At 48.3% G+C, this 25,488-nt stretch overlaps 1 protein-coding gene across 2 annotated transcripts in view; it reads right to left on the reverse strand.

Moving 5' to 3' along the window:
* Positions 1–25,488, reverse strand: part of XPO1 (exportin 1) — a 717,353-nt gene that overhangs the window by 639,438 nt on the left and 52,427 nt on the right. For both annotated transcript variants that reach the window (XM_069234402.1, XM_069234401.1), the window contains exon 4: positions 23,690–23,762. In XM_069234402.1, the coding sequence (XP_069090503.1) occupies positions 23,690–23,762 (73 nt within the window). The remainder of the gene's footprint in view (positions 1–23,689; positions 23,763–25,488) is intronic.

Consider the following 25,488-nt stretch of genomic DNA (forward strand, 5'->3'; position numbering starts at 1 on the left):
TCTGGTCCTGGATCCGTAAAGTTTGCTGATCACTGCCGGAATGAGGGGAATCGGAGGAAAAGCGTAAAGAAATGTCCCTGACCAGTCGATCAACAGGGCATTCCCTCGAGATCCTGGACGGTAGAACCTGGATGCGAAGTCTGGGCATTTCCTGTTTACATCGTCTGCGAAGAGGTCCAGTTGAGGCCGACCCCATTGCGCGAAGATGTATTCTGCGACTTCGTCGTGCAGGACCCAATCGTGAACGTCCTCCAGGTGTCTGCTTAGAAAGTCTGCTTCTACGTTCTGCTGACCTGGCAGGTGAACTGCTGTGATTGACATTCCTCTGGCCAGGAGCCAATGCCATATCGCTTGGGACTCTCGTGAAAGGGGTAGGGATCTCGTTCCCCCTTGTTTGTTCAAGTAATACATCGTGGTTGTATTGTCCGTCTGTATCAATAGAGTTTTCCCCTGAATTAGCGGTGTGAAAGACTTGAGAGCCAGATGGACCGCTCTGAGTTCTAGCAGATTGATGTGGTACTGCTTCTCCTTGTCTGACCACAGACCCTGCGCTTGAAAAGGACCCAGATGAGCCCCCCATCCCTGAAGAGACGCATCCGTTACCAGAGTGTCGGATGGAAGTACCTGGTGAAACGGAGCGCCCACTGACAGGTGAGGTCTGTGCATCCACCATCTCAATGACTGCAGTGCTACCTCCGGTAGCCGCATTGTGTCTTCCCAGCGACCTGTTCTTTGGCTCCAATTGGCCTCCAATGCCTCTTGGAGGGGTCTCATGTGGAGTCTGGCATTTGGGACAATAAAGATGCACGATGCCATGGAGCCCAGAAGTGATGTCACCTGACGTGCCGTAGGTGCGCTGGCTCTCAACAGGTCCTGGCACTTCACGTTTATTGAGGACAGTCGTTCCTCCGAAGGATACACTTTTTGTAGTTCTGTGTTTATGATAGCTCCTAGGTAGTGAAGACTCTGCGTTGGAGTCAAGGTTGACTTCTGGTAATTGACCTGAAGACCTAGAGCTTCGCAAACTCCTAGTACAATGTCCCGATGGCTTCTCGCCTGCTCCGGAGAAGAAGCCTTTAGTAGCTAGTCGTCTAGGTATGGATTGAAAATGTCACTTACCCAGTGTACATCTGTTCGTGGCATCAGTCGCAGTAGATTCGCATGTTCTGCAATAGCTCGCCATCTGGTGTTGGGCCGGAGTGTTACAAGTTGTTTTTCTTCGAAGAAGTCTTTCGAGTCACGGGACCGAGTGACTCCTCCTTTTGTCTCCATTGCCCATGGGCGTCGACTCCATCTTCGATTGTTTTTCCCCGCAGAGGGTGAGGTAGGAGTTGAATTGTAGTAATAGTGCCCATGCAATGGAGTGACTAAGTATGCACCTATTTAAGGTTGAGATGATACATATATAAATAATTGAAGGTAACTTCCAAACTGCTACAGGCTCCCGGGGAGGCGGGTGGGCACATGCGAATCTACTGCGACTGATGCCACGAACAGATGTACACTGGGTAAGTGACATTTTCAGTTCGATGGCATCTGTCGCTGTAGATACGCATGTTCTGCATAGACTAGTAAGCAGTTATTTCCCCAAAAAGCGGTGGATCAGCGTGTAGGAGTGGAAGTAGTCTGAAATAATGTCCTTAATACGGCTTGACCTACTGTGGCTTGTTGTGCGGATAACACGTCTACACAGTAGTGCTTGGTGAATGTGTGAGGCGTAGACCATGTGGCTGCCTTACATATTTCTTGCATTGGGATGTTTCCTAGAAAGGCCATGGTAGCACCTTTCTTTCTGGTTGAGTGTGCCCTTGGTGTAATGGGCAGCTGTCGTTTAGCTTTAAGGTAGCAGATTTGGATGCATTTAACTATCCATCTGGCTATACCTTGTTTTGAAATTGGGTTTCCTGCGTGAGGTTTTTGAAAGGCAATAAAGAGTTGTTTAGTCTTTCTGATGTTTTTTGTTCTGTCAATGTAATACATCAATGCTCTTTTGACATCTAATGTATGTAGTGCCCTTTCAGCTACGGTATCTGGCTGTGGAAAGAACACTGGAAGTTCCACTGTTTGATTTAGATGGAACGGTGAAATAACCTTTGGCAAAAATTTAGGATTGGTCCTTAGGACGACTTTATTTTTGTGTAGTTGTATAAAAGGTTCCTGTATTGTAAACGCCTGAATCTCGCTTACTCTTCTTAGGGAAGTAATAGCGATGAGAAATGCCACCTTCCAGGTTAGGAACTGTATTTCGCAGGAGTGCATGGGTTCAAAAGGTGGACCCATAAGTCTAGTTAGGACAACATTTAGGTTCCATGAAGGAACAGGTAGTGTTCTTGGTGGTATAATTCTCCTAAGGCCCTCCATGAATGCTTTAATGACTGGTATCTTATATAGGGAAGTTGAATAGGTAGTCTGCAGGTATGCAGATATTGCTGCAAGGTGAATCTTAATGGAAGAGAAAGCTAGGTTAGATTTTTGTAAGTGAAGCAAGTAACCCACTACATGTTCTGGAGTTGTGTGTAATGGTTGTATTTGATTAATATGGCAGTAGCAAACAAACCTCTTCCATTTACTTGCATAGCAGTGCCTGGTGGATGGCCTTCTGGCTTGTTTTATGACTTCCATACATTCTTGGGTAAGTTGTAAGTGCCCGAATTCTAGGATTTCAGGAGCCAGATTGCTAGATTCAGCGATGCTGGATCTGGGTGTCTGATCTTTTGGTTGTGCTGTGTCAACAGATCTGGCCTGTTGGGCAATTTGATGCAGGGTACCACTGATAGGTCTAGCAGCGTTGTGTACCAGGGTTGCCTTGCCCAAGTTGGTGCTATCAATATGAGTTTGAGTTTGCTTTGACTGAGTTTGTTTACCAGGTAAGGAAGGAGAGGGAGAGGAGGAAAAGCGTAAGCAAATATCCCTGACCAGTTCATCCATAGGGCATTGCCTTGGGATTGTTTGTGTGGGTATCTGGATGCGAAGTTTTGGCATTTTGCGTTCTCCCTTGTCGCAAACAAGTCTATCTGAGGTGTTCCCCAGAGTTTGAAATAAGTGTTCAGAATTTGGGGGTGAATTTCCCATTCGTGGACCTGTTGGTGATCTCGAGAGAGATTGTCTGCGAGTTGATTTTGGATCCCTGGTATAAACTGTGCAATTAGGCGAATTTGGTTGTGAATTGCCCAATGCCAAATTTTCTGTGCTAGCAGGCTTAACTGCGTGGAGTGCGTCCCTCCCTGCTTGTTTAGATAATACATTGTTGTCATGTTGTCTGTTTTGACGAGAATGTATTTGTGAACTATTATTGGTTGGAAAGCTTTTAGTGCTTGAAAAACTGCTAGAAGTTCTAGGTGATTGATATGCAGTTTTGTTTGATGTACGTTCCATTGTCCTTGTATGCTGTGTTGATCGAGGTGTGCTCCCCACCCTGTCATGGAAGCATCTGTTATTACGTATTGTGGCACTGGGTCTTGGAAAGGCCGCCCCTTGTTTAAATTTATGTTGTTCCACCACAGAAGCGAGAGGTAAGTTTGGCGGTCTATTAACACCAGATCTAGAAGGTGACCCTGTGCTTGAGACCACTGTGATGCTAGGCATTGTTGTAAGGGCCTCATGTGCAGTCTTGCGTTTGGGACAATGGCTATGCATGATGACATCATGCCTAGGAGTTGTAATACCATCTTTGCCTGTATCTTTTGTGTTGGATACATGCGTTGTATGATGGTGTTGAAATTTAGAATTCTTTGTGGACTTGGAGTGGCTACTCCCTTTGATGTGTCTATTATGGCTCCTAGGTATTGTTGTACCTTGCGCGGCAGAATGTTGGATTTTGTAAAGTTGACGGTGAACCCGAGTTTGAAGAGGGTTTGTATGATCTGATTTGTGTGATTTGAGCACTGTATGAACGAATGGGCCTTGATTAGCCAGTCGTCCAAATATGGGAACACATGTATTTGCTGCCTTCTTATGTGTGCAGCGACTACCGCTAGACATTTGGTAAAGACTCTTGGTGCGGTTGTTAATCCGAAAGGCAGTACCTTGAATTGGTAATGTATTCCTTTGAATACAAACCTTAGGTATTTCCTGTGCGATGGGTGTATTGGTATATGGAAATAAGCATCCTTGAGGTCTAAAGTTGCCATGTAGTCGTGTAGTTTTAGCAATGGCAATACTTCTTGTAGTGTGACCATGTGGAAGTGGTCTGATTTGATGAAAGTGTTCACTACTCTGAGGTCTAGGATTGGTCTCAGCGTTTTGTCCTTCTTTGGTATCAGAAAGTACAGTGAGTAAACTCCTGTGTTTATTTGTGTGTTTGGCACTAATTCGATTGCATTCTTTTGCAATAGTGCCTGCACTTCTATCTCCAGGAGATTGGAATGGTGTGTTGTTAAATTTTGTGGTTTTGGTGGTATGTTTGGAGGGAATTGTAGAAATTCTCTGCAATAACCATGTTGGATAATTGCTAGAACCCAAGTGTCTGTAGTGATTTCCTCCCATGCTTTGTAATAATGACCTATTCTTCCCCCCCACTGGTGTTGTGTGGAGGGGGTGAGTGACCTGTGAGTCATTGTTTAGTAGTAGGGGTTTTGGGGCTTTGAAATCTCCCTCTATTTCTAGGGAATTGCCCTCCTCTATATTGTCCCCGAAAACCTCCTCTATACTGTCCCTGGTAAGTGGACGGTGTTGCTTGTGAGGTGCTGGCTTGTGTGCTTTGACCCCGAAACCCCCCTCGAAAGGGCGTTTTACGGAATGTGCTGTAATTCCCTCTGCTCTGCGGGGAGTAGAGTGCGCCCATGGCTTTGGCAGTGTCCGTATCTTTTTTGAGTTTCTCAATCGCTGTGTCCACTTCTGGACCGAACAGTTCTTTTTCATTAAAAGGCATATTGAGAACTGCTTGTTGAATCTCTGGTTTAAATCCAGACGTTCGGAGCCATGCATGCCTTCTGATAGTTACAGATGTATTAATTGTCCGTGCAGCTGTATCTGCAGCGTCCATGGAGGAACGTATCTGGTTGTTGGAGATGGTCTGTCCCTCCTCAACCACTTGTTTTGCCCTATTTTGGAAGTCCTTGGGCAGATGTTCAATGAGATGTTGCATCTCGTCCCAGTGGGCTCTGTCATAGCGCGCAAGTAGTGCCTGGGAGTTCGCGATGCGCCACTGGTTTGCAGCTTGTGCTGCGACTCTTTTACCAGCTGCATCGAACTTGCGGCTTTCTTTATCTGGGGGTGGTGCATCTCCAGATGTGTGAGAGTTGGCCCTTTTCCTAGCTGCTCCTACAACAGAGTCTGGTGGCAGCTGTGTAGTGATGAAAACCGGGTCCGTAGGAGGCGGCTTGTACTTTTTTTCCACCCTTGGTGTGATTGCCCTACTTTTGACCGGCTCCTTAAATATGTCTTTTGCGTGCCGGAGCATACCAGGGAGCATAGGCAGGCTTTGGTATGAGCTGTGGGTGGAGGAGAGTGTGTTGAACAAGAAATCATCCTCGACCTGTTCTGAGTGGAGGCTTACGTTGTGAAATTGTGCTGCTCTAGCCACCACCTGAGAGTACGCGGTGCTGTCTTCTGGTGGAGATGGCTTTGTAGGGTATGCCTCCGGGCTGTTATCTGACACTGGGGCGTCGTATAGGTCCCATGCGTCCTGATCTTGGTCACCCTGGCTCATGGTGGTGTGAGCTGGGGAGTGTGATGGAGTTTGTGCTGGTGAGACGTTAATCACGGGCGGAGGAGAGGGTGGTGGTGTAACTCTTTTCACCACTTTTGGTTGTGGTGCTTGTTCCGTCTGGAACTCCAACCTTCTCTTTCTCCTAATGGGGGGAAGGGTGCTTATTTTTCCTGTCCCCTGCTGAATAAAGATACGCTTTTGCGTATGGTCCACATCAGTTGCTTGTAGCTCTTCCTCAAACCTATGCTTTTGCATTTGGGAGGTTAGCGAGTGCTCTTCTGTATAAGAGCCTGAAGCTGGGTCGCTTGCAGTTTGTTTCGGCATCGAAACTTTGTCTGCGTGTTTTTTCGGCTCCGAGGTGACTTTTTTCCTTTTCGGGGCCGAAACCTCTCGGCGTCGATCTGTTTCGGTGCCGCTGTCTCGGCGTGGAGCCGTGTCCACACCGGCATCTCGGTGTCGAGGCTTGTCTCTAGCACTTTCTCGGTCCCGAGAAGGCTGCGTGCCGGTGTCTCGACCGGAGTCGGACGATCTCGGCACTGTTTGGGCCTTTTTCGGTGCCGACGGTCGGTCACCGAATTTATGGGTCGAGCCATGGCCGGATGGCAGTGGCGTCCCCTGGGCCTTGTAAATGTTTCTTTGTGTGGTTTTCGACGTCTTACTCACGGTTTGTGTATCGTCGAATCCTTCGGAGTCTGAGTCTTGGATCGAGAAGGTACCTTCTTCTTCCTGTTCCTCGAACTCCCGTTGGGCTGTCGGTGCGGACGCCATTTGAAGTCTTCTGGCTCGACGGTCTCGGAGTGTTTTTCGGGACCGGAACGCACGACAGGCCTCGCAGGTGTCTTCGCTGTGCTCAGGTGACAGGCACAGGTTGCAGACCAAGTGTTGGTCTGTGTAGGGGTATTTATTGTGGCATTTGGGGCAGAAACGGAACGGGGTCCGTTCCATCGGCGTTCTTCAGCACGCGGTCGGGCCGACCAGGCCCCGACGGAGGATCGAAAAACTACCCCGAAGGGCACCGGAGCTCTTCGATCTTCGATGCGGTGTGGAATCTAAGTACGCCGATCCCGAACGCAACATTACCGACGAAAATCTTCCGAAATTAGCTAATTTTCCGTTCCGAAACTCGGAGCGACAGGAACACGTCCGAACCCGATGGCGGAAAAAAAACAATCGAAGATGGAGTCGACGCCCATGCGCAATGGAGACAAAAGGAGGAGTCACTCGGTCCCGTGACTCGAAAGACTTCTTCGAAGAAAAACAACTTGTAACACTCCGGCCCAACACCAGATGGCGAGCTATTGCAGAACATGCGTATCTACAGCGACAGATGCCATCGAACATATGTATATCCTTTGTCTTCGTAGATGCGCCGCCACCACTGCTATACATTTCGAGAAAACTCTTGGAGCAGATTTCAGGCCAAAGGGTAGAACCCTGAACTGGTAATGCTGTAACGCTACTCGAAAGCGCAGGAATTTGATGCTTTGGAGCTATTGGGATGTGGAAATACGCATCCTGCAGGTCGATGGAGCACATCCAGTCTCCCTGATGCAGTTGAGGGAAAATTTGGTGAAGCGCTAGCATTCTGAACTTCTGCTTTCTTATGTATTTGTTCAGCAGTCTTAGATCCAGGATTGGCCTGAAAACGCCCTCTTGACCCTTCTTTGCTACTAGAAAGTAACGGGAGTAGACCCCCTTTCCTCTGTGGGCAGGTGGAACCCTTTCTATGGCATTCTTTCTTAGGAGGGCGAGAGCCTCCTTGCGTAGCAAGGTGAGATGAGCCGGATTGTGTTTGGTTGGTGGCAAGTGTGGTGGAGGCTGCTTGAAAAGGAGAGAATAGCCATGTTCGACAATATTGAGCACCCATTTGTCTCTTGTGATAGAGTGCCACTCGTGAAGATGAGCAATAATACTTCCCCCCACCGGAGTGGTGTACAGTGTCGAGGGAAGCGAGACTTCATTGCTTAGTGGGTGCTTTTGGAGTGGACTGTTGAGGTCTACTTGACCCTCGCTCCCTTGTGTTTCTTCGCTGAAACAGAGGGCGTCCCTGTCGTTGCTGAGACCTTTGCGACCAATGAGGGGTTTGAACCCTCTGTTGGAAAGGGCGTCTATCGTACGGTCTGTACCTCCGCCTGAAATCTTTCCTTCTTTCGAGGCCTACCGCCTTCATGGTATCCACCTCGGTCTTCATGCGGGCCATCTCTTCGTCTGCATGGGCACCGAATAGAGAATTCCCGGCAAATGGGAGATTCAGGATACGTTGTTGTGCCTCCTGTTTCAAGCCAGTGAGCCTCAGCCAGGAAGATCTCCTCGCACAGATACCATGTGCGTACCCATGAGCCGCCAAATCCGCCCCATCCGCTGCCGCGCTGATAACTTGGTTAGATACCAGGCATCCTTCCTGTAGAATCTCTTGGAAATCTTGCCTGTCTTCTCTGGGCAGTTTTTCTGTAAATCTACTGAGGGAATCCCACAGAGAACGATCGTACCTGCCCAGGAGCGCAGACGCACTAGAGACCTTCATTGCTGAAGCCGCTGTCCCGCACATCTTTCTTCCCAGAGAGTCTAAATGCCTGCTCTCTTTATCCGGGGGTACCGTGGATGAAGATGCCACCGAGTGGGTCTTTCGGGCGGCAGCTATGATCACTGAGTCTGGTGGCGGATCCTTCCTAAGGAATAAAGGGTCTTGCTCTGGAGCCTTGTACTTTTTAAGAATCCGAGCCGGGGCAGACTTAAGCGAGGCTGGGGCCAGAAAAGTGTCCATGGTCGGCTGCAACAAACCAGGCACTAGAGGCAGCAACTTTTTCGACGCTGATCTCTGTTGTAGTGTCTCAAAGATGATTGATGAGGAGGTAGATGGTTCTGGAACCTCTATATTGAGTTTCTGTGCTCCTCTTAGCAACACCTCGTTGAAAGTGGTTATGTCATCCACTGGTGAGACTCTAGCAGGTGGTGAATCTGTAAGAGTAGGTGAGTAACGCCCGACAGAAGAACCTGATGAAGACCAAGAGGGTGATCTTCTTGAGCGCGACCTGGATCTCCGTTGAGAGCGAGATCTGCTGCGGGACGCTGTAGCCGAGCGCCTAGGCCTCGCGGTCGGCTGTCGAGGAGCTGAACGAGCCCGTTCTGCCCCGGCTGTCGGCGATGGCGTTCTTGGCGGGGAGGCAGTGGGTGAATACATTCGCGAATATTGCGAATCTGGGGAGGCCGCTGGTCTGTTGAGGCTCTCCAGCCATCTCGGAGATAGGTTGATGGGCGAGACATGCCCAGGAGATGCTCTTGACCGAGAAGAGTCGCTCGGTATGGAGACCACTGGAGACTGAGCCTTGTCTGGCGAGGGGCGATGTTCTGCTCCCTGTTGGACAGGTAAAACCTGCGTCGACGTCGATGGCTGTTTCGACGTCGAAGGACGCCCAGTCGGTTGGTCCTGCCTCGACGTTGATTGCCTCGACGTTGAGTGCCTTGACGTCGAACGGCGTTCCTTGGACCTCGACCTGCTCGCCGTCGTGTGCCTCGACGTGGAGCGATGGGAGGTTGACGGCGGATGTTTCCCGTGCCGTCGTGGAGATCTCGACGTCGTGTGTCCTGACGTCGGGGGGCGCACAGCCTTTGGCGGCGACCGGGCATGCCGGCGGTGGCTCGACGTCGATCGGCGGGCTGCCGTCGACGGAGACCTGCCCCTGCTCTGATGTTCCCTCTACGCCGTTCCCTTCGACGTCGGGTGCGTCGCCGTCGATCTATGCCGGTGGGACGGTGGTAGCGACGACGTCGACGGTGAACAAACAGGTATTTTCCTACCTGTCGACGTCGACCAGGCCATTCTCTCCTGAGAATGGCCTTCTGGATGCCTGGGGAGTGAGGACGACGATGTTCTTTTCCTCTCCTGAAGCCCATGAAGTCGGATCTTCTCTCTGTCTTTCAGAGTCCTCCTAGACATGTTCTTACAGTACTTACAAGTGTCAGGGCAGTGACTCTGAGGCAGGCACACTATGCACAGAGAGTGGGGATCTGACTGGGCCTTCTTCCCACAAGCAGGGCATTTGACAAAAAGAGAAGGCATTTTTCTGTCAGAAAAAACCTTCCTAGCTCAGACAAAGATGTTACTTGTCGAGTGAAAAGTGAAAAAACGCTTTTTTAAAGAATTTTTCTGAGGAAAACTCAGAAAAACTGAGAGCTCAATGCTCCAGGATCCTCTCAGAAGAAGCCGGAAAAAAGAACTGACCTAACTGTGAACCAACTGTCACCTTTCCTTCACCCCTGAGGCATGGTGGGATACTGGAGGTGCTCAGGGTCTTAAAGGCACAGTGCCAAAGTTTTTATGGTTCTCCTGTGTTAACCTACATGCAGCCTATTGGCTAAGAATGCTTCATTGTTTTTCAATGCAGTTTTCTCTATTTTTTCACTAGAGTTTGCTACTGCTTACTTCCCCAAGCCTAGTTTTAGGAGCTTGGGTACTTATTTATGCTCTATTGTAGTATTTAAAAAAAAAAAAAACTTCATAGAAATAAAGCATTTTAGCCTGTTTTTAACATGATAGCCTGCATGACTGTTTGTTACACATGTATAATGTGTATATATTTTATATATGCTCCGGGGTCCCCGCACAAGGGCGGGAATATTCAATGTTTATGACTATTGATGAGGATCCCCTGGAAGAGAACCTACAATTCAAGGCTCAGAGTAAGCCTCTCTGGGAAATACAAAAATGACGATATTATTCAAGTCTTCGATGTCATCGAATTGGACAGAAAAGTACATCTTATATACCAAGGAAGTAGGACCCTCTGCAAAGTCAAACATTTGCTGAGCTACAATGTGCTCGTAACAAACATTACTTTTTACGGCTTCTTAAACTCAGGCTAGCATCGAACTAACACAATAGAACACGTGTATCAGATCTCAATCGGCTAATAAAATCATCCGCCCTACCACATGCTGCTGCCAGAACTTAAATAGTCCAACATCAAAAAAAGCTCACCTTAGAGATCCAAAATGGAGGCAGAATACTCCAAACCCTAACCCCCGACTATCTGAAAATTTCTGAAGTATTTAGAAATCTTCATTCTAAAGCTCTTATCTTACCTCCGTGTAATCTATTGACACTACATAAGTCCTACTGGACACAAGAAGCTTTTCAAAACTAGCATTTCTGAACCTGACCAATGCTGGTATTGCCACAATGCATCCGGGGGGGGGGGTGGCAAGTCCACACAGAAAGTAGACCTTTAGCGGCACGGGGGCGGCAGGGTGCAGTGTACAAACAAGCGTCGGGTTTGTAATAGAAAGCAATGGGAGACCAAGGGGTCTCTTCATCGATGCAGGTGCTCCTCGGGGTAGGCACCACCTGGGCAAGGGAGAGGGCCATCTGGGGGTCGCTCCTGCACTGGAGGTCGGATCCTTCAGGTCCTGGGGGCTGCGGGTGCAGTGTCCTTACCAGGCGTCTGGTTCTTAGAAGCAGGCAGTCGCGGTCAGGGGGAGCCTCTGGATTCCCTCTGCAGGTGTCGTTGTGGGGGCTCAGGGGGTCAACTCTGGCTACTCAAGGTCTCGCAGTCGCCGGGGAGTCCTCCCTGAAGTGATTGTTTTCCACAAGTCGAGCCGGGGGCGTCGGGTGCAGAGTGCCAAGTCTCACGCTTCCGGCGGGAAACGCGCGTTGTTTCAAAGTTGCTTCTTTGTTGCAAAGTTGCAGTCATTGGTGAACAGAGCCGCTGTCCTCGGGAGTTCTTGGTCCTTCTAGATGCAGGGCAGTCCTCTGAGGCTTCAGAGGTCGCTGGTCCCTGTGGAAAGCGTCGCTGGAGCAGTGTCTTTAGAAGTGGGGAGACAGGCCGGTAGAGCTGGGGTCAAAGCAGTTGGCGTCTCCGTCTTTTCTGCAGGGTTTTTCAGCTCAGCAGTCCTCTTCTTATGTTGCAGGAATCTGAGTCCCTAGGTTCTGGGGAACCCTTAAATACTAAATTTAAGGGTATGTTTAGGTCTGGGGGGGTTAGTAGCCAATGGCTACTAGCCCCGAGGGTGGCTACACCCTCTTTGTGCCTCCACCCTCAGGGGAGGGGGGGCACATCCCTAATCCTATTGGGGGAATCCTCCATCTGCAAGATGGAGGATTTCTAAAAGTCAGTCACCTCCGCTCAGGACACCTTAGGGGCTCCCCATGTGGCCAGCAACATGTCTGGTGTGTGGCAGGCTGCTAAAACCAGTCAGCCTACACGGGTAGTCGGTTAAGGTTTCAGGGGGCACCTCTAAGGTGCCCTCTGTGGTGTATGTTACAATAAAATGTACACTGGCATCAGTGTGCATTTATTGTGCTGAGAAGTTTGATACCAAACTTCACAGTTTCCAGTGTAGCCATTATGGTGCTGTGGAGTTCGTGCATGACAAACTCCCAGACCATATACTCTTATAGCTACCCTACACACTTACAATGTCTAAGGTTTTGTTTAGACACTGTAGGGGCATAGTGCTCATGCACTTATGCCCTCACCTATGGTATAGTGCACTCTGCCTTAGGACTGTAAGGCCTGCTAGAGGGGTGACTTATCTATACTACATAGGCAGTGTGAGGTTGACATGGCACCCTGAGGGGAGTGCCATGTTGACTTAGTCGTTTTATCCCCACTAGCACACACAAGCTGACAGGCAGTGTGTCTGTGCTGAGTGAGGGATCCACAGGGTGGCATAAGATATGCTGCAGCCCTTAGAGACCATCCCTGGCATCAGGGCCCTTGGAACCAGGGGTACCAGTTACAAGGGACTTACCTGGATGCCAGGATGTGCCAATTGTGGAAACAAAAGTACAGGCTTAGGGAAAGAACACTGGTGCTGGGGCCTGGTTAGCAGGCCTCAGCACACTCTCAAATCAAAACTTAGCATCAGCAAAGGCAAAAAGTCAAGGGGTAACCATGCCAAGGAGGCATTTCCTTACAAGAAGGTTGATTGTAAATCCCAGAGCGTGCAGAAGGTACACTTTTGGATAGTATTGGCTTTGATGAGCCAAAAACCCCAGCATGGAAAAAAAACAGGAATATGTTGTCTTCTGAGGAATACTGCAACTACCACTGAGCATTTTGTAAATACCCTGGGAGCAGTTGTAACCCCGAATGGTAGAACCTTGAATTGATAAGTGTATACATGCAATGACAATACGGCGATATTTGACATGAGTTTGATGTATGGGAATGTGGAAATTAGCATCTTTGACATCTAATACTGGCATATAATCTTTCTGCTGTAATAGGGGAATTAACATCTTGCAGTGTGACCAAATGAAAATGCTCTGAATGTATGTATAGGTTGAGAAGTTTGAGGTCCAGAATTAGTATTAAGGAGCTGTCTTTCTTTAGTATAAAGAAGTAAAGGGAATATACTCCTAACTGAAGAACAGGTTCGATAGCCTCTTTAAGAAAGGCTTGTATCTCTTCCTTTAAGAAATTGAGATGGGGGTACGTAAATTTGTGAGCGTGAGGGGGAATATTTGGTGGAATTGAAATTTCTAGACAGGAACCAGGTTCGATAATTGATAGAACCCATTGATTTGTGGTGATACTGGACCATTGGGATAGAAATGGAGTAGTCTTCCCCTTAGTGGAGTCATGTGCACACCTGGAAGGTCTAGCCAGTCACTGGCGTGTATTTGAGGCAGAACCTCTAGAGGTGGACGCCTTCCCTCTACCATTGGCAACTCTAAGCAACCTCTATTATAATAGTGTGTGGCTTGTTTTGTTTGGAAGGTGGAGCGCTTAGTAGATGACGTGAAGCCTACCCTAAATTATGGGCAACGCAAAGTACCCTTTTGTGGTGCGGTGGATAAGGCCTCCATGGCCTTTGCTGTTAGAGTCTTTTTTCAGGTTCTCTATAGTGGTGTCAACCTGTTGGCCAAATAAATATTACTTATCAAAAGGCATATTAGGCACTACCTGTTATTTCAGGGTTAAACCCAGAGCATCTTAAGCAAGTATGTCTTCTAATAATGCCAGTATTAATGCCCCGTACGCGTGTATCTGCGGCATCAGTGGGGCACCTAATGGCATTATTGGAAACAGTTTGGCCCTCAGAAACTATCTCCTATCCCCTTTTACGGTGTTCTTCTGAGACATACTGGCGAAGGTCTTCCATCTCGTCCCAGTGGGCCCCATTATATCATGCTAGCAAAGCTTAAGAATTGACAATACACCAATAATTGGCTGCTTGTGCCACTACCTGTTTACTTGCGGCATCTAATTTCTTACTTTCCTTATCAGGTGGAGGTACATCTCCTGTTGACTGACTGTTGGCACCCTTACATGCCGCCCTAACCACAATGGAAAACCGGGGCAATTGTGACCTAATGTATATAGGGTCTGTAGGGGCTGCCATGCATTTTTGTCAACCTTTGGAGTAATTACTCTAGATATGACAGGCTCTTTAAAAAAAAATAAAAAAAGTCTGTAATGTCTAAGCATGCTAGGTAGCATGAGAAGAAATTGACTTTCCATGTGTGTGCGCCAAATAAAAAAAATAAAAAATCTTCCTTAATTGGGTCAGAATGCACTCGTACGTTATGATAAGCAGCTGCCCGCACTATGACTTGCTGATCGGATGTTGCGTCTTCAGGAGGTGAAGGCAGTCCAGGATATAAATCAGGGTAATTTGGGAGTATGGGATCTATATCATAAGAATCACAAGGGTGTATGCCCGGTGGAATGTCTAAGTCATCTCCCTGAGGTTTTGGTGAATAATAGGTGGAGGAGATTGTGGAGATGGAGGAGTAAGAGGAAGTACAGTAGTGTGGAGGAGAAGGCCTAGGTTGCACTGCAGCCTTGCCTTTGGAGAGTCTTAGGCTGAGCAGCAGTGTCCAAAGGTTCCTGGAAAGTAAGTTTCCTCTTAATTGAAACCGGAAAGAAGCAATAATTCGTCCTGTTCCTTTTTGGAAATGAAGCTGGCACAGACCAGCATCCTTTATTTCAAGGATAGGCCCCACTGTTCAGTGAGGGGAAAGATTAGTCTTTTGAAGGGGAGATTTTCGATTCTGAAACTGAGCCTTTTGTCAAATAGAAGCCTTCGACTCTGAAAAAGAGGTACAAGGTTTTTTGGTTGATGCCAAAACACTCTGGTCGAGGGTTTGACTCGATCCCGAGGCTGAATGAGGTCAATGCCGAAGACTTTTTAGTCTTGGCTATTTTCGGTGTTGAGCACGAAGTTGAGGCATCAGAACATAATTTTTTGGATCTGACCATGGCCCGAAGGCAGTGATGGACCGACAACCGTCTTATGTGGCTTCTTTAAAGTCTTTAGATTTGGGGGGTGGAGGGGTAGGGGTAGTACTCACAGGGTGTGCAGAGGTATGAAGCTGGCTTTCTATGTCCGATTAAATATTAGAGTCCAAATCACCTATGAAAAAAACCTCTTCTTGGTAGATCTCCTCTTGCGCATGCTCTTCTCCCAAGATATCAGGGGTGTCATCGGGAGTCTTCGACGACATCTCCAACTAACACGCTCTTCGGTCTCGTAGGGTCTTCTTGGAACAGAAAGACTGACAGGCGTCACTGGTTCTTTCTCTGTGGTTCCATTAGCCTTGCATTTCTCGACACCGCGTGGAGTAATAGGACCGAGATGGGTGCTGGCATCCCGAAGGGCTGTTAAACCGACCCCGGATGTAGAAATTAGATTCAAATGCATCAAAGAATAAGCAATCGAAATACAATACAGTAGCTGAAAGAAAGATGTAAAGAAGAGCTCAGAATAGACCGAGCCAAGGAATGCCAGAGCAAGAGGAATACACGTCCGAACCAGACAGCAGGGAGTAAATCTAACAAAGAACTCTATGCCCATGCACACTAACACCAAGGTTGCTCCCAACACCACCTCCCCTCACAAGGGCAAGGGGATCCCAAACAGGCTGTCCAAACGAAAGCACAAAGGGGCTGTAGCTGTAGCCCACTCGTTTTTGTGGCACCTCATTGTAGGAGAAGAGGATTCAAGGCAATAGGACATTCCATCAACTCTTGAGTTTTTCTGAGAGCCCCTTGATCATGACTTTGGGGATTGTTGAATCGCTCAACTAACCCATTCCTTTGTGGAAGGTAGAGGGTGGTGAATGTGTTTGTTACACCACTCCTTCCACATGGCTTTAAGGTATGCAGACATAAAGTTGGCACCTCTGACACCACCTCCGTAGGAAAACCCACCCTGGAATAGATTCCCAGGAGGACCTTGGCCATGCAGAGGTGTAGTGGTCCTAAGAGGAATTGCTTCGGGGTAGCTGGTGGCATGGTCCTCCAGTATAAACCTGGTCCCCGAGGCAGTTGGAGGGTCCTGGGGGCCAAAAATGTCCACCCCCTGCCCTCTCAAAGGTACACCAACCACTGGTACTGGAATTAAGGGACCTTTGGAGTGCCACCTGTCTTGCCACTGGCTTGCACAGGAGCAACAAAACTTTTGGATCTTCAGAAATGTGGGGCCAGTGAAAGTGAGGGAAGTGTCTGTCTCAAGCCTTGCTCTGCCCCAAATAGCCTGCAAGGGGAATGTCATTTGCCAGTAGCATTGAACTAGATTACTTGTAGGCAATCCACCAACTGCAGGCAAGTACACACTACACACACACTACTTATTAGGAATTAGCATATAGAAACATCAAGCATTGCCAAGAAATAGCTAGGGCCTTCTAGGGAACAGACCATATAGTGGAATACAAAGTTAGGTCCACCACCCAAGGATATGAAATAGTTAGAAGGGAGTTGGGAGAACTCTGGACCCCCCCCACCCCCCCCTCCCCACAGGTGAGTACCTAGGCGACCCCCAGCAATCAGAGAGCAGAGATAAGTTACCTGGTCTTTCCAAGGAATAATGGGGGGAGAGTCATGGGCTAAACTGAGGAGGAACTCCCTAAACTGCTGGGGCACTCTCTGGTCTTGGTGTATAGGAGTCTCTCCTCCCAACAGACCTTGTGGGAACCTCTAACAACTTCCTTCTCCTGTGCAGCTGCTTGCTGCCTCAGGCTGTCAAGAGTGGGACACCCCTCAAACAATCTGCTGGCAACATTTTCGGTGCTCATCTGGGAGAAATTGGAGGAGCTCCTGCATCTTATTCCAGTGAGCCCGTTCATACCTAGAGCGCGAAGACCTGTGAATTGGCAATACACCAATGATGTGCCGCTTGTGCAGCCACTCTTGCCTGCCGCATCGAGCCTCTTGCTCTCCCTTTCTGGTAGACAAGAGTCCCCAGCAGGCTATTAGCTCTTTACTTGGCTGTGGTAGACACCTTGGAACCTTTTGGGATGTGAGTCCTGATGAATAGTGGGTCAGAAGTGCAGGCTTGTATTTCTTGTCCACCTTGGGTGTTAAAATCTTAGAGCGGACAGGCTCTGGATCATAAGGGTCCCAAGAGTGTCGATGTCTGTGCCCTAAGTACTCCCGTATAAAAGGTGAACCCCCCCCCCGAGGGGTGAGGTCTCCTGCAGTGGGAGAGGCAAGAGAATAAAGAGAATGAGGTGGATGAGAAGCAGGAAGCAGTGGTGGTGAATGTGTTTGTTCAGAAGGAGGAGGAAGTAAAGGCTCGGTTGAAGAAGTGGTAACTATTTTGTGGTAGTGTGGTCGAGCAGTAGGCTTATCAAAGGAGTAGTGTTAAGCATTTGTTGTACATACACACAGGCAATAAATGAGGAACACGCACTCAGAGACAAATCCAGCCAATAGGTTTTGTTATAGAAAAATATCTTTTCTTAGTTTATTTTAAGAACCACAGGTTCAAATTTTACATGTAATCTCTCATTTGAAAGGTATTGCAGGTAAGTACTTTAGGAACTTTGAATCATTTCATTAGCATGTATACTTTTTACATAAAACACAATAAGCTGTTTTAAAAGTGGACACTTAGTGCAATTTTCACAGTTCCTGGGGGAGGTAAGTTATTGTTAGTTTTAACAGGTAAGCAAGTCACTTATAGGTTTCAGTTTTTGGTCCAAGGTAGCCCACCGTTGGGGGTTCAGAGCAACCCCAAAGTTATCACACCAGCAGCTCAGGGCCGGTCAGGTGCAAAGGTCAAAGAGGGGCCCAAAACACATAGGCTTCAATGGAGAGAAGGGGGTGCCCCGGTTCCAGTCTGTCAGCAGGTAAGTACCCGTGTCTTCGGAGGGCAGACCAGGGGGGTTTTGTAGGGCACCGGGGGGGACACAAGTCAGCACAAGAAGTACACCCTCAGCAGCGCGGGGGCGGCCGGGTGCAGTGTGCAAACAAGCGTCAGGTTTGTAATGGTTTTCAATGAGAGATCAAGGGATGTCTTCAGCGTCGCAGACAGGCAAGGGGGGGGCTCCTCGGGTAGCCACCACCTGGGCAAGGGAGAGGGCCTCCTGGGGGTCACTCCTGCACAGAAGTTCCGGTCCTTCAGGTGCGGGGGGCTGCGGGTGCAGGGTCTTTTCCAGCCGTCGGGAAATGGAGTTCAGACAGTCGCGGTCAGGGGGAGCCTGGTGATTCCCTCTGCAGGCGTCGCTGTGGGGGCTCAGGGGGGACAACTTTGGTTACTCACAGTCGTAGAGTCACCGGAGGGTCCTCCCTGAAGCGTTGTTTCTCCACCAGTCGAGTCGGGGTCACCGGGTGCAGTGTTGCAAGTCTCACGCTTCTTGCGGGGAGTTGCAGGGGTCTTTAAATCTGCTACTTGGAACAAAGTTGCAGTTCTTTTGGAGCAGGGCCGCTGTCCTCGGGAGTTTCTAGTCTTTCTTGAAGCAGAGCAGTCCTCAGAGGATTCAGAGGTCGCTGGTCCCTTGGAAAGCGTCGCTGGAGCAGGTTTCTTTGGAAGGCAGGAGACAGGCCGGTAAGTCTGGGGCCAAGGCAGTTGGTGTCTTCTGTTCTTCCTATGCAGGGGTTTTTCACCTCAGCAGTCCTTCTTCTTCAGGTAAGTTGCAGGAATCTGTTTTCCTAGGTTCCGGGAAGCCCTTAAATACTAAATTTAAGGGCGTGTTTAGGTCTGGGGGGGTAGTAGCCAAAGGCTACTAGCCCTGAGGGTGAGTACACCCTCTTTGTGCCTCCTCCCAAGGGGAGGGGGTCACATCCCTAATCCTATTGGGGGAATCCTCCATCTGCAAGATGGAGGATTTCTAAAAGTTAGAGTGACTTCAGCTCAGGACACCTTAGGGGCTGTCCTGACTGGCCAGTGACTCCTCCTTGTTGTTTTCTTTGTTTCCTCCAGCGTTGCCGCCAAAAGTGGGGGCCGTGGCCGGAGGGGCGGGCAACTCCACTAGCTGGAGTGTCCTGCTGTACTGTGACAAAGGGGTGAGCCTTTGAGGCTCACCGCCAGGTGTTACAGCTCCTGCCTGGGGGAGGTGTTAGCATCTCCACCCAGTGCAGGCTTTGTTACTGGCCTCAGAGTGACAAAGGCACTCTCCCCATGGGGCCAGCAACATGTCTCTAGTGTGGCAGGCTGCTGGAACCAGTCAGCCTACACAGATAGTCGGTTAAGTTTTCAGGGGGCACCTCTAAGGTGCCCTCTGTGGTGTATTTTACAATAAAATGTACACTGGCATCAGTGTGCATTTATTGTGCTGAGAAGTTGGATACCAAACTTCCCAGTTTTCAGTGTAGCCATTATGGTGCTGTGGAGTTCGTGTTTGACAGACTCCCAGACCATATACTCTTATGGCTACCCTGCACTTACAATGTCTAAGGTTTTGCTTAGACACTGTAGGGGCACAGTGCTCATGCACTGGTGCCCTCACCTATGGTATAGTGCACCCTGCCTTAGGGCTGTAAGGCCTGCTAGAGGGGTGTCTTACCTATACTGCATAGGCAGTGAGAGGCTGGCATGGCACCCTGAGGGGAGTGCCATGTCGACTTACTTGTTTTGTTCTCACCAGCACACACAAGCTGGCAAGCAGTGTGTCTGTGCTGAGTGAGGGGTCTCCAGGGTGGCATAAGACATGCTGCAGCCCTTAGAGACCTTCCCTGGCATCAGGGCCCTTGGTACCAGAGGTACCAGTTACAAGGGACTTATCTGGATGCCAGGGTGTGCCAATTGTGGATACAAAAGTACAGGTTAGGGAAAGAACACTGGTGCTGGGGCCTGGTTAGCAGGCCTCAGCACACTTTCAATTCAAAACATAGCATCAGCAAAGGCAAAAAGTCAGGGGGTAACCATGCCAAGGAGGCATTTCCTTACAGTAACCTTGTCCTTTAAGGTCTTTTTTTTGGATGCTGTGAGGTGTCCAAGGCCTCCTGGAAAATTAGCTTCCTCTTAAAAGTAAGAGGAGGGTAGCCACAATACGTCATGTTCCTTCTTGAATATGAAACTAGCACTGTTTAGCGTCCACGGTCTCCAATATCAACTGAATAGGAGACTGTGCAATGAAGGATTGGCTAGAATCCAACTGCTCTGAAGGTGCAGTGCCTTGAGTTTTCAGAGCTGATTTTCGTTGGTGGACCTTTTTCGATGCTGAAACGGATTCCGAGGTGCTTGGAGCTGATACAGTCGGTGCTGTAAGTTTGGTGGTTGGCCTTCAGACCGAAATGGAGGTCGATACTGAAGACAAGGCAGCAGTCTTCATTCTTTGCTGTGCAGAGCAGACGGGTGGGGCAGCAGACATGTCCTTCCAAGACAGACCAAGCTCTGGTGGCATTGGTGGTCCACTGTCCTCGGTAAGGCTTTTTTTTTTTTAAATGAGTCTCAGTGAGGGCAGGAGGGGCTCCCGTAATCACTTGCTTGAAGTCTGAATCTTGAATGGAGGTGGTCTCCTCCTGTTCTGGCTTCTCCTGCACGTGCTCATCCCCAAAAAAGTCTTGAGTGTCCTCTGGGGATTTATGCACCATCTCCAACCTGAACGCTCTTCGGTCACGATGGGTTTCCTTGATATGAACTATCAGCACAAGTCGCAGGTGGCCTCATGGTGTTCTGTGTGGGGGGAACTTTGAGTAGCACCAATGACCGAAACTGAACAGTGTCTGTTCCATCAGTTCAGCACTTTCTTCAGTGCTGCGTGGAGATAGGTCTGAGGCCGGACGAGGCCCACTCTGAGGGGCGAACGGAATGTACTGTTCCCGACATACTGGAAAGTACAAACGCAATATGGAAAACGTGATAGAAATAACAAAATTGTCAAATAAAGATATAATAAACAGAAGGCCTCGGGACAGGAGAGAAGAGGGTCAACTTGCTTTTCTGCACACATTTCCACAAACGTGTCACAGCAGCAGACATACTGTCTTGGTGGAGGGACGCCTGCCTGCCAGAAAGACATTGCAGACTTCAGGCAGATAAAAAAGCTGGTCAGGTGTCGTTGCTCAATCTGCACACATGAAGGTAGATTCTTGATATGCTTGGATGGAGAACCCTCCCCCACTGGTGCAACGAAGAGCTTCCCAAGGGGGAGCCTGATAGGAGGACCAATGGTCATGCTCAGCAGCTCAGAATGCCGAATTCTCCTGAGCCCAGTGCTGATCTCTGGGCAGAACTCGGGACAGGATAGATATGGGCAAAAAAAGCGCACAGGAGGCTAGATCTAACCGATCTAACCAAGACTCTTTCCACTAGTGAAAGACCTTACACCAACTCCAGATGGAAATGCCATTCATGATCTCCTAGGTATCTGAATTCTTCCGCCCTAGTCTTCAGAGCGCCCACCAGGTGCTGAACCACAGGGGGACAGCTGCACAATGTTCCAGCATGTCCAAAGGCACAGGGCCTCTTGACAAAGGGCCACAATCCCACCCCACCCTCTTTATACAACACCACACAGCAGTGGTGTTGTCTGAACACCTGCAGGAGCCTTTCCTTGGTAGAGGATCACCTGGCGATCCAGTAGGTTGACGTGCAGTCCACCATTGACTAGAGGCCTCTGATTGCCACCTTCCCAGAAGACCATACCATCCCAGGAGTGACACATCAGTCACCACTGTCAGATCTAGTTGGGTAAGGGAGAGGGAGGTTCTGCCGCTGACCCAGTCGTGGTTCGTTAACCACTAATGCAGATGTTTTGCAGTTTGCTCCAAAATCTGGACCATATCGAAGTGATTCCCCAAGTGGCAGGAAAATGGGAAACAAGAGAAGTTTAATATCTATCTTGTTTTACAACAAAAGCTATTGCTTGGACTGATTCCTGGCAAATGAGGCTACAGCGTTGATGGCAGACAGAAACCTTATCAAGGATAGGACTTCTTAAGGATGGAGGATCAGAGAACCTCAAGTACCAACAAACCAGTCCAGGACTCCCTGTTTTAAGGCTCGTAACATTCACTACACCACGTTTCATTGAGGCAACATAGAATGGGTAAAAACATCAGTTTAAAAAGTTATTACTTAAGATAATGCAATTAGTCACAAGGGAGGCCAGAATTAATACAAATAAAATCAAAAAAATGTCTCCTGGTTCTTTGGTTTTCATCTTGCCCATTACACAACTACTGAGGTGTGAGTAGTTCCAACAATGAGACTTGGGCATTACTCAACAAATGATGTGGAATCTGCCCAGGCGTTTAATGCAATGTTCATGACCACCTTATTTTGGCTAAGTGATAAAGCCAGTATTAAATGTCAAGTCTGCAGTGCCTGGCTAATACTTTCCCATGGAAGTACATTTAGAGAGGGAGGTTGTGCGTTTGTGTTCATCCACCCCATTGATTTGCAAACCTTTTTGGGATGTCACTTGCAACCCCCCCCCCAACTTAACTGAGCCTGCTACCAAGCACTCATAAGTACAGGTGTAGGGGATTGCAAGGCAAAAGAGTACATTTTCTTAAATTTCCTTTTAACACTTGACTCAAAAGTAGCAATTACAAGTGTACTCCATGGTGTGGAAGAGGGCTAGCCACTCAGCTACAGCATAAAACTTTGTGAAATGTATGTCTTTTCTAGGTACTTGCGGCTTAATTTAGAAGGCAGTATGGCCCTGTGAAAATGTTTGGGAATACCAATGGTTAAGTGGTCAACATGAACTACCAAGGGCACTTCTCAAAGTCCTCACAGCATTAAGGGGTCTACTGGATCAACCACTTTGTGACAAGAGTGTCATCATGACTTAATGTTATTACAGTAGGGTCTACAGAACCATTTCATATGCAGATATGAAAAACTAATATTAACAGACCACCAGAGGTGGTAAGGCATTAACCAAGTAACAGGGAGAACAAGGTCGATTCCCTCCAATGTAGGACAATTACAAGGCATAATTAAACTGAATATGGCTTCACCAATGTACACTATGTAGGGCTCCACATGGGCTCTAGAGGCGAGGCAAGGCAATCTTAATGTGCAGCAGACCCTGCAGGCCACCCACGTCAATGCAGACCAACTGGGATGAGTCAAAGAAACTATGGCAGGCATCTCAGTGCCGCCTTTATGAACAAAATAGAACTGTGATATTATTTCAGTAGGGTTTTTCTAAAAAGATGAATATAAAGACATTGCCATTGATGACGAAAACTGTGCCACTCTTCAGAACCGAAAATCCACAGCCGAGATGTTGGCACATCATTAAGAGACATCGTACAAAGGTCCCTTCTACTACTTTGACAGATCTCCCTGATTGCATCACTGTTAGGCTCACAAATCCTCCCTCTCAGTCAGAAGAATTAGACCATACCATCACGACAGTCAAAATAGTGCATACAATTTTGCAGCTTTCAACCAGAAACCTCCAGACATCAATGGGCTTCCCATGGAGTTTCAACCGCCAGACTGACATATTGACCAAACCCCTTTAACTCCCCTATGAGGAGGCACGCAGACTAGGTAACCTCACCCAGGACTTTGGTCCACACATAGGTGCACACACCAAGAGAAGTAAGTCGACCTACAAATGGGTCAACGCCACAATAGACAGTCTCTTATGAGATTATCACATCTCAGTTATAAATGAGTGGATATATGGCCCCATCAATAAAGATTAGAGCAATCGATCACGGGCAAGTGTTCCTGGTCTATAAATCACTGATCACGTATGTGCTTGATATTTTGCTATCCATTAAAGCTGTATGGGAATGTTTTAACTGGTTCACTTGTAGAATTAACTATTTGTAAAATGTATAATGCAAACAGCATATTAAGGTAATATTTCGCAAAGTTAAAGAATGGCCAGGCTTAGACTACCTTCACATTGGTTCCTTGGAAGAATCTTCCATCTGGTTTTTATCACGTTCTCCAATATCTGTAACCCATAATACTGAAAATATAAAATTACAAATTCCATTATTACTTTACATTAATTATAAACGACCATTTTATGGTTATTCTTTACATTTAAGGATATACATTGAATAGTTTTAACTGTCAAAGTTTAACTGAGTATTCATAAAAAACGTGCACCATAATAACTAGTAGCTCCAGACTATGCTTAATGCCGAGGCTGTTCAGTAAAGACATAGTTCATGCAGCCTACCATTAGACTGTAAAACCAAACCCCTACAAATGAACGTTCTCCAAATACCAAGACAAATTAAAACCTGCTTGGCAACCATGCATTTTACAGGTAGGATAGCAGACAGAGTGTAGGAAGTTGGCTCTGTATGTGCTATTTCAAAGTAAGGAATAGCATGCACAGAGTCCAAGGGTTCCCCTTAGAGGTAAAATAGTGGTAAAAATAGATAATACTAATGCTCTATTTTGTGGTAGTGTGATCGAGCAGTAGGCTTATCCAAGGAGTAGTGTTAAGCATTTGTTGTACATACACATAGACAATAAATGAGGTACACACACTCAGAGACAAATCCAGCCAATAGGTTTTGTTATAGAAAAATATATTTTCTTAGTTTATTTTAAGAACCACAGGTTCAAATTTAACATGTAATATCTTGTTTGAAAGGTATTGCAGATAAGTACATTAGGAACTTTGAATCATTTCAATTGCATGTATACTTTTCAAGTTATTCACAAATAGCTACTTTAAAAGTGGACACTTAGTGCAATTTTCACAGTTCCTGGGGGAGGTAAGTTTTTGTTAGTTTTACCAGGTAAGTAAGACACTTACAGGGTTCAGTTCTTGGTCCAAGGTAGCCCACCGTTGGGGGTTCAGAGCAACCCCAAAGTCACCACACCAGCAGCTCAGGGCCGGTCAGGTGCAGAGTTCAAAGTGGTGCCCAAAACGCATAGGCTAGAATGGAGAGAAGGGGGTGCCCCGGTTCCGGTCTGCTTGCAGGTAAGTACCCGCGTCTTCGGAGGGCAGACCAGGGGGGTTTTGTAGGGCACCGGGGGGGACACAAGCCCACACAGAAATTTCACCCTCAGCAGCGCGGGGGCGGCCGGGTGCAGTGTAGAAACAAGCGTCGGGTTCGCAATGTTAGTCTATGAGAGATCAACGGATCTCTTCAGCGCTGCAGGCAGGCAAGGGGGGGCTTCCTCGGGGAAACCTCCACTTGGGCAAGGGAGAGGGACTCCTGGGGGTCACTTCTCCAGTGAAAGTCCGGTCCTTCAGGTCCTGGGGGCTGCGGGTGCAGGGTCTTTTCCAGGCGTCGGGACTTAGGTTTCAGAGAGTCGCGGTCAGGGGAAGCCTCGGGATTCCCTCTGCAGGCGGCGCTGTGGGGGCTCAGGGGGGACAGGTTTTGGTACTCACAGTCGGAGAGTAGTCCGGGGGTCCTCCCTGAGGTGTTGGTTCTCCACCAGCCGAGTCGGGGTCGCCGGGTGCAGTGTTGCAAGTCTCACGCTTCTTGCGGGGAGATTGCAGGGTCTTTAAAGCTGCTCCTCGAAACAAAGTTGCAGTCTTTTTGGAGCAGGTCCGCTGTCCTCGGGAGTTTCTGGTCGTCGTCGAAGCAGGGCAGTCCTCAGAGGATTCAGAGGTCGCTGGTCCCTTGGAAGGCGTCGCTGGAGCAGAGTTCTTTGGAAGGCAGGAGACAGGCCGGTGAGTTTCTGGAGCCAAGGCAGTTGTCGTCTTCTGGTCTTCCTCTGCAGGGGTT

This window comes from Pleurodeles waltl, chromosome 5, assembly GCF_031143425.1.
Source record: "Pleurodeles waltl isolate 20211129_DDA chromosome 5, aPleWal1.hap1.20221129, whole genome shotgun sequence".
NCBI classification, from domain to species: domain Eukaryota; kingdom Metazoa; phylum Chordata; class Amphibia; order Caudata; family Salamandridae; genus Pleurodeles; species Pleurodeles waltl.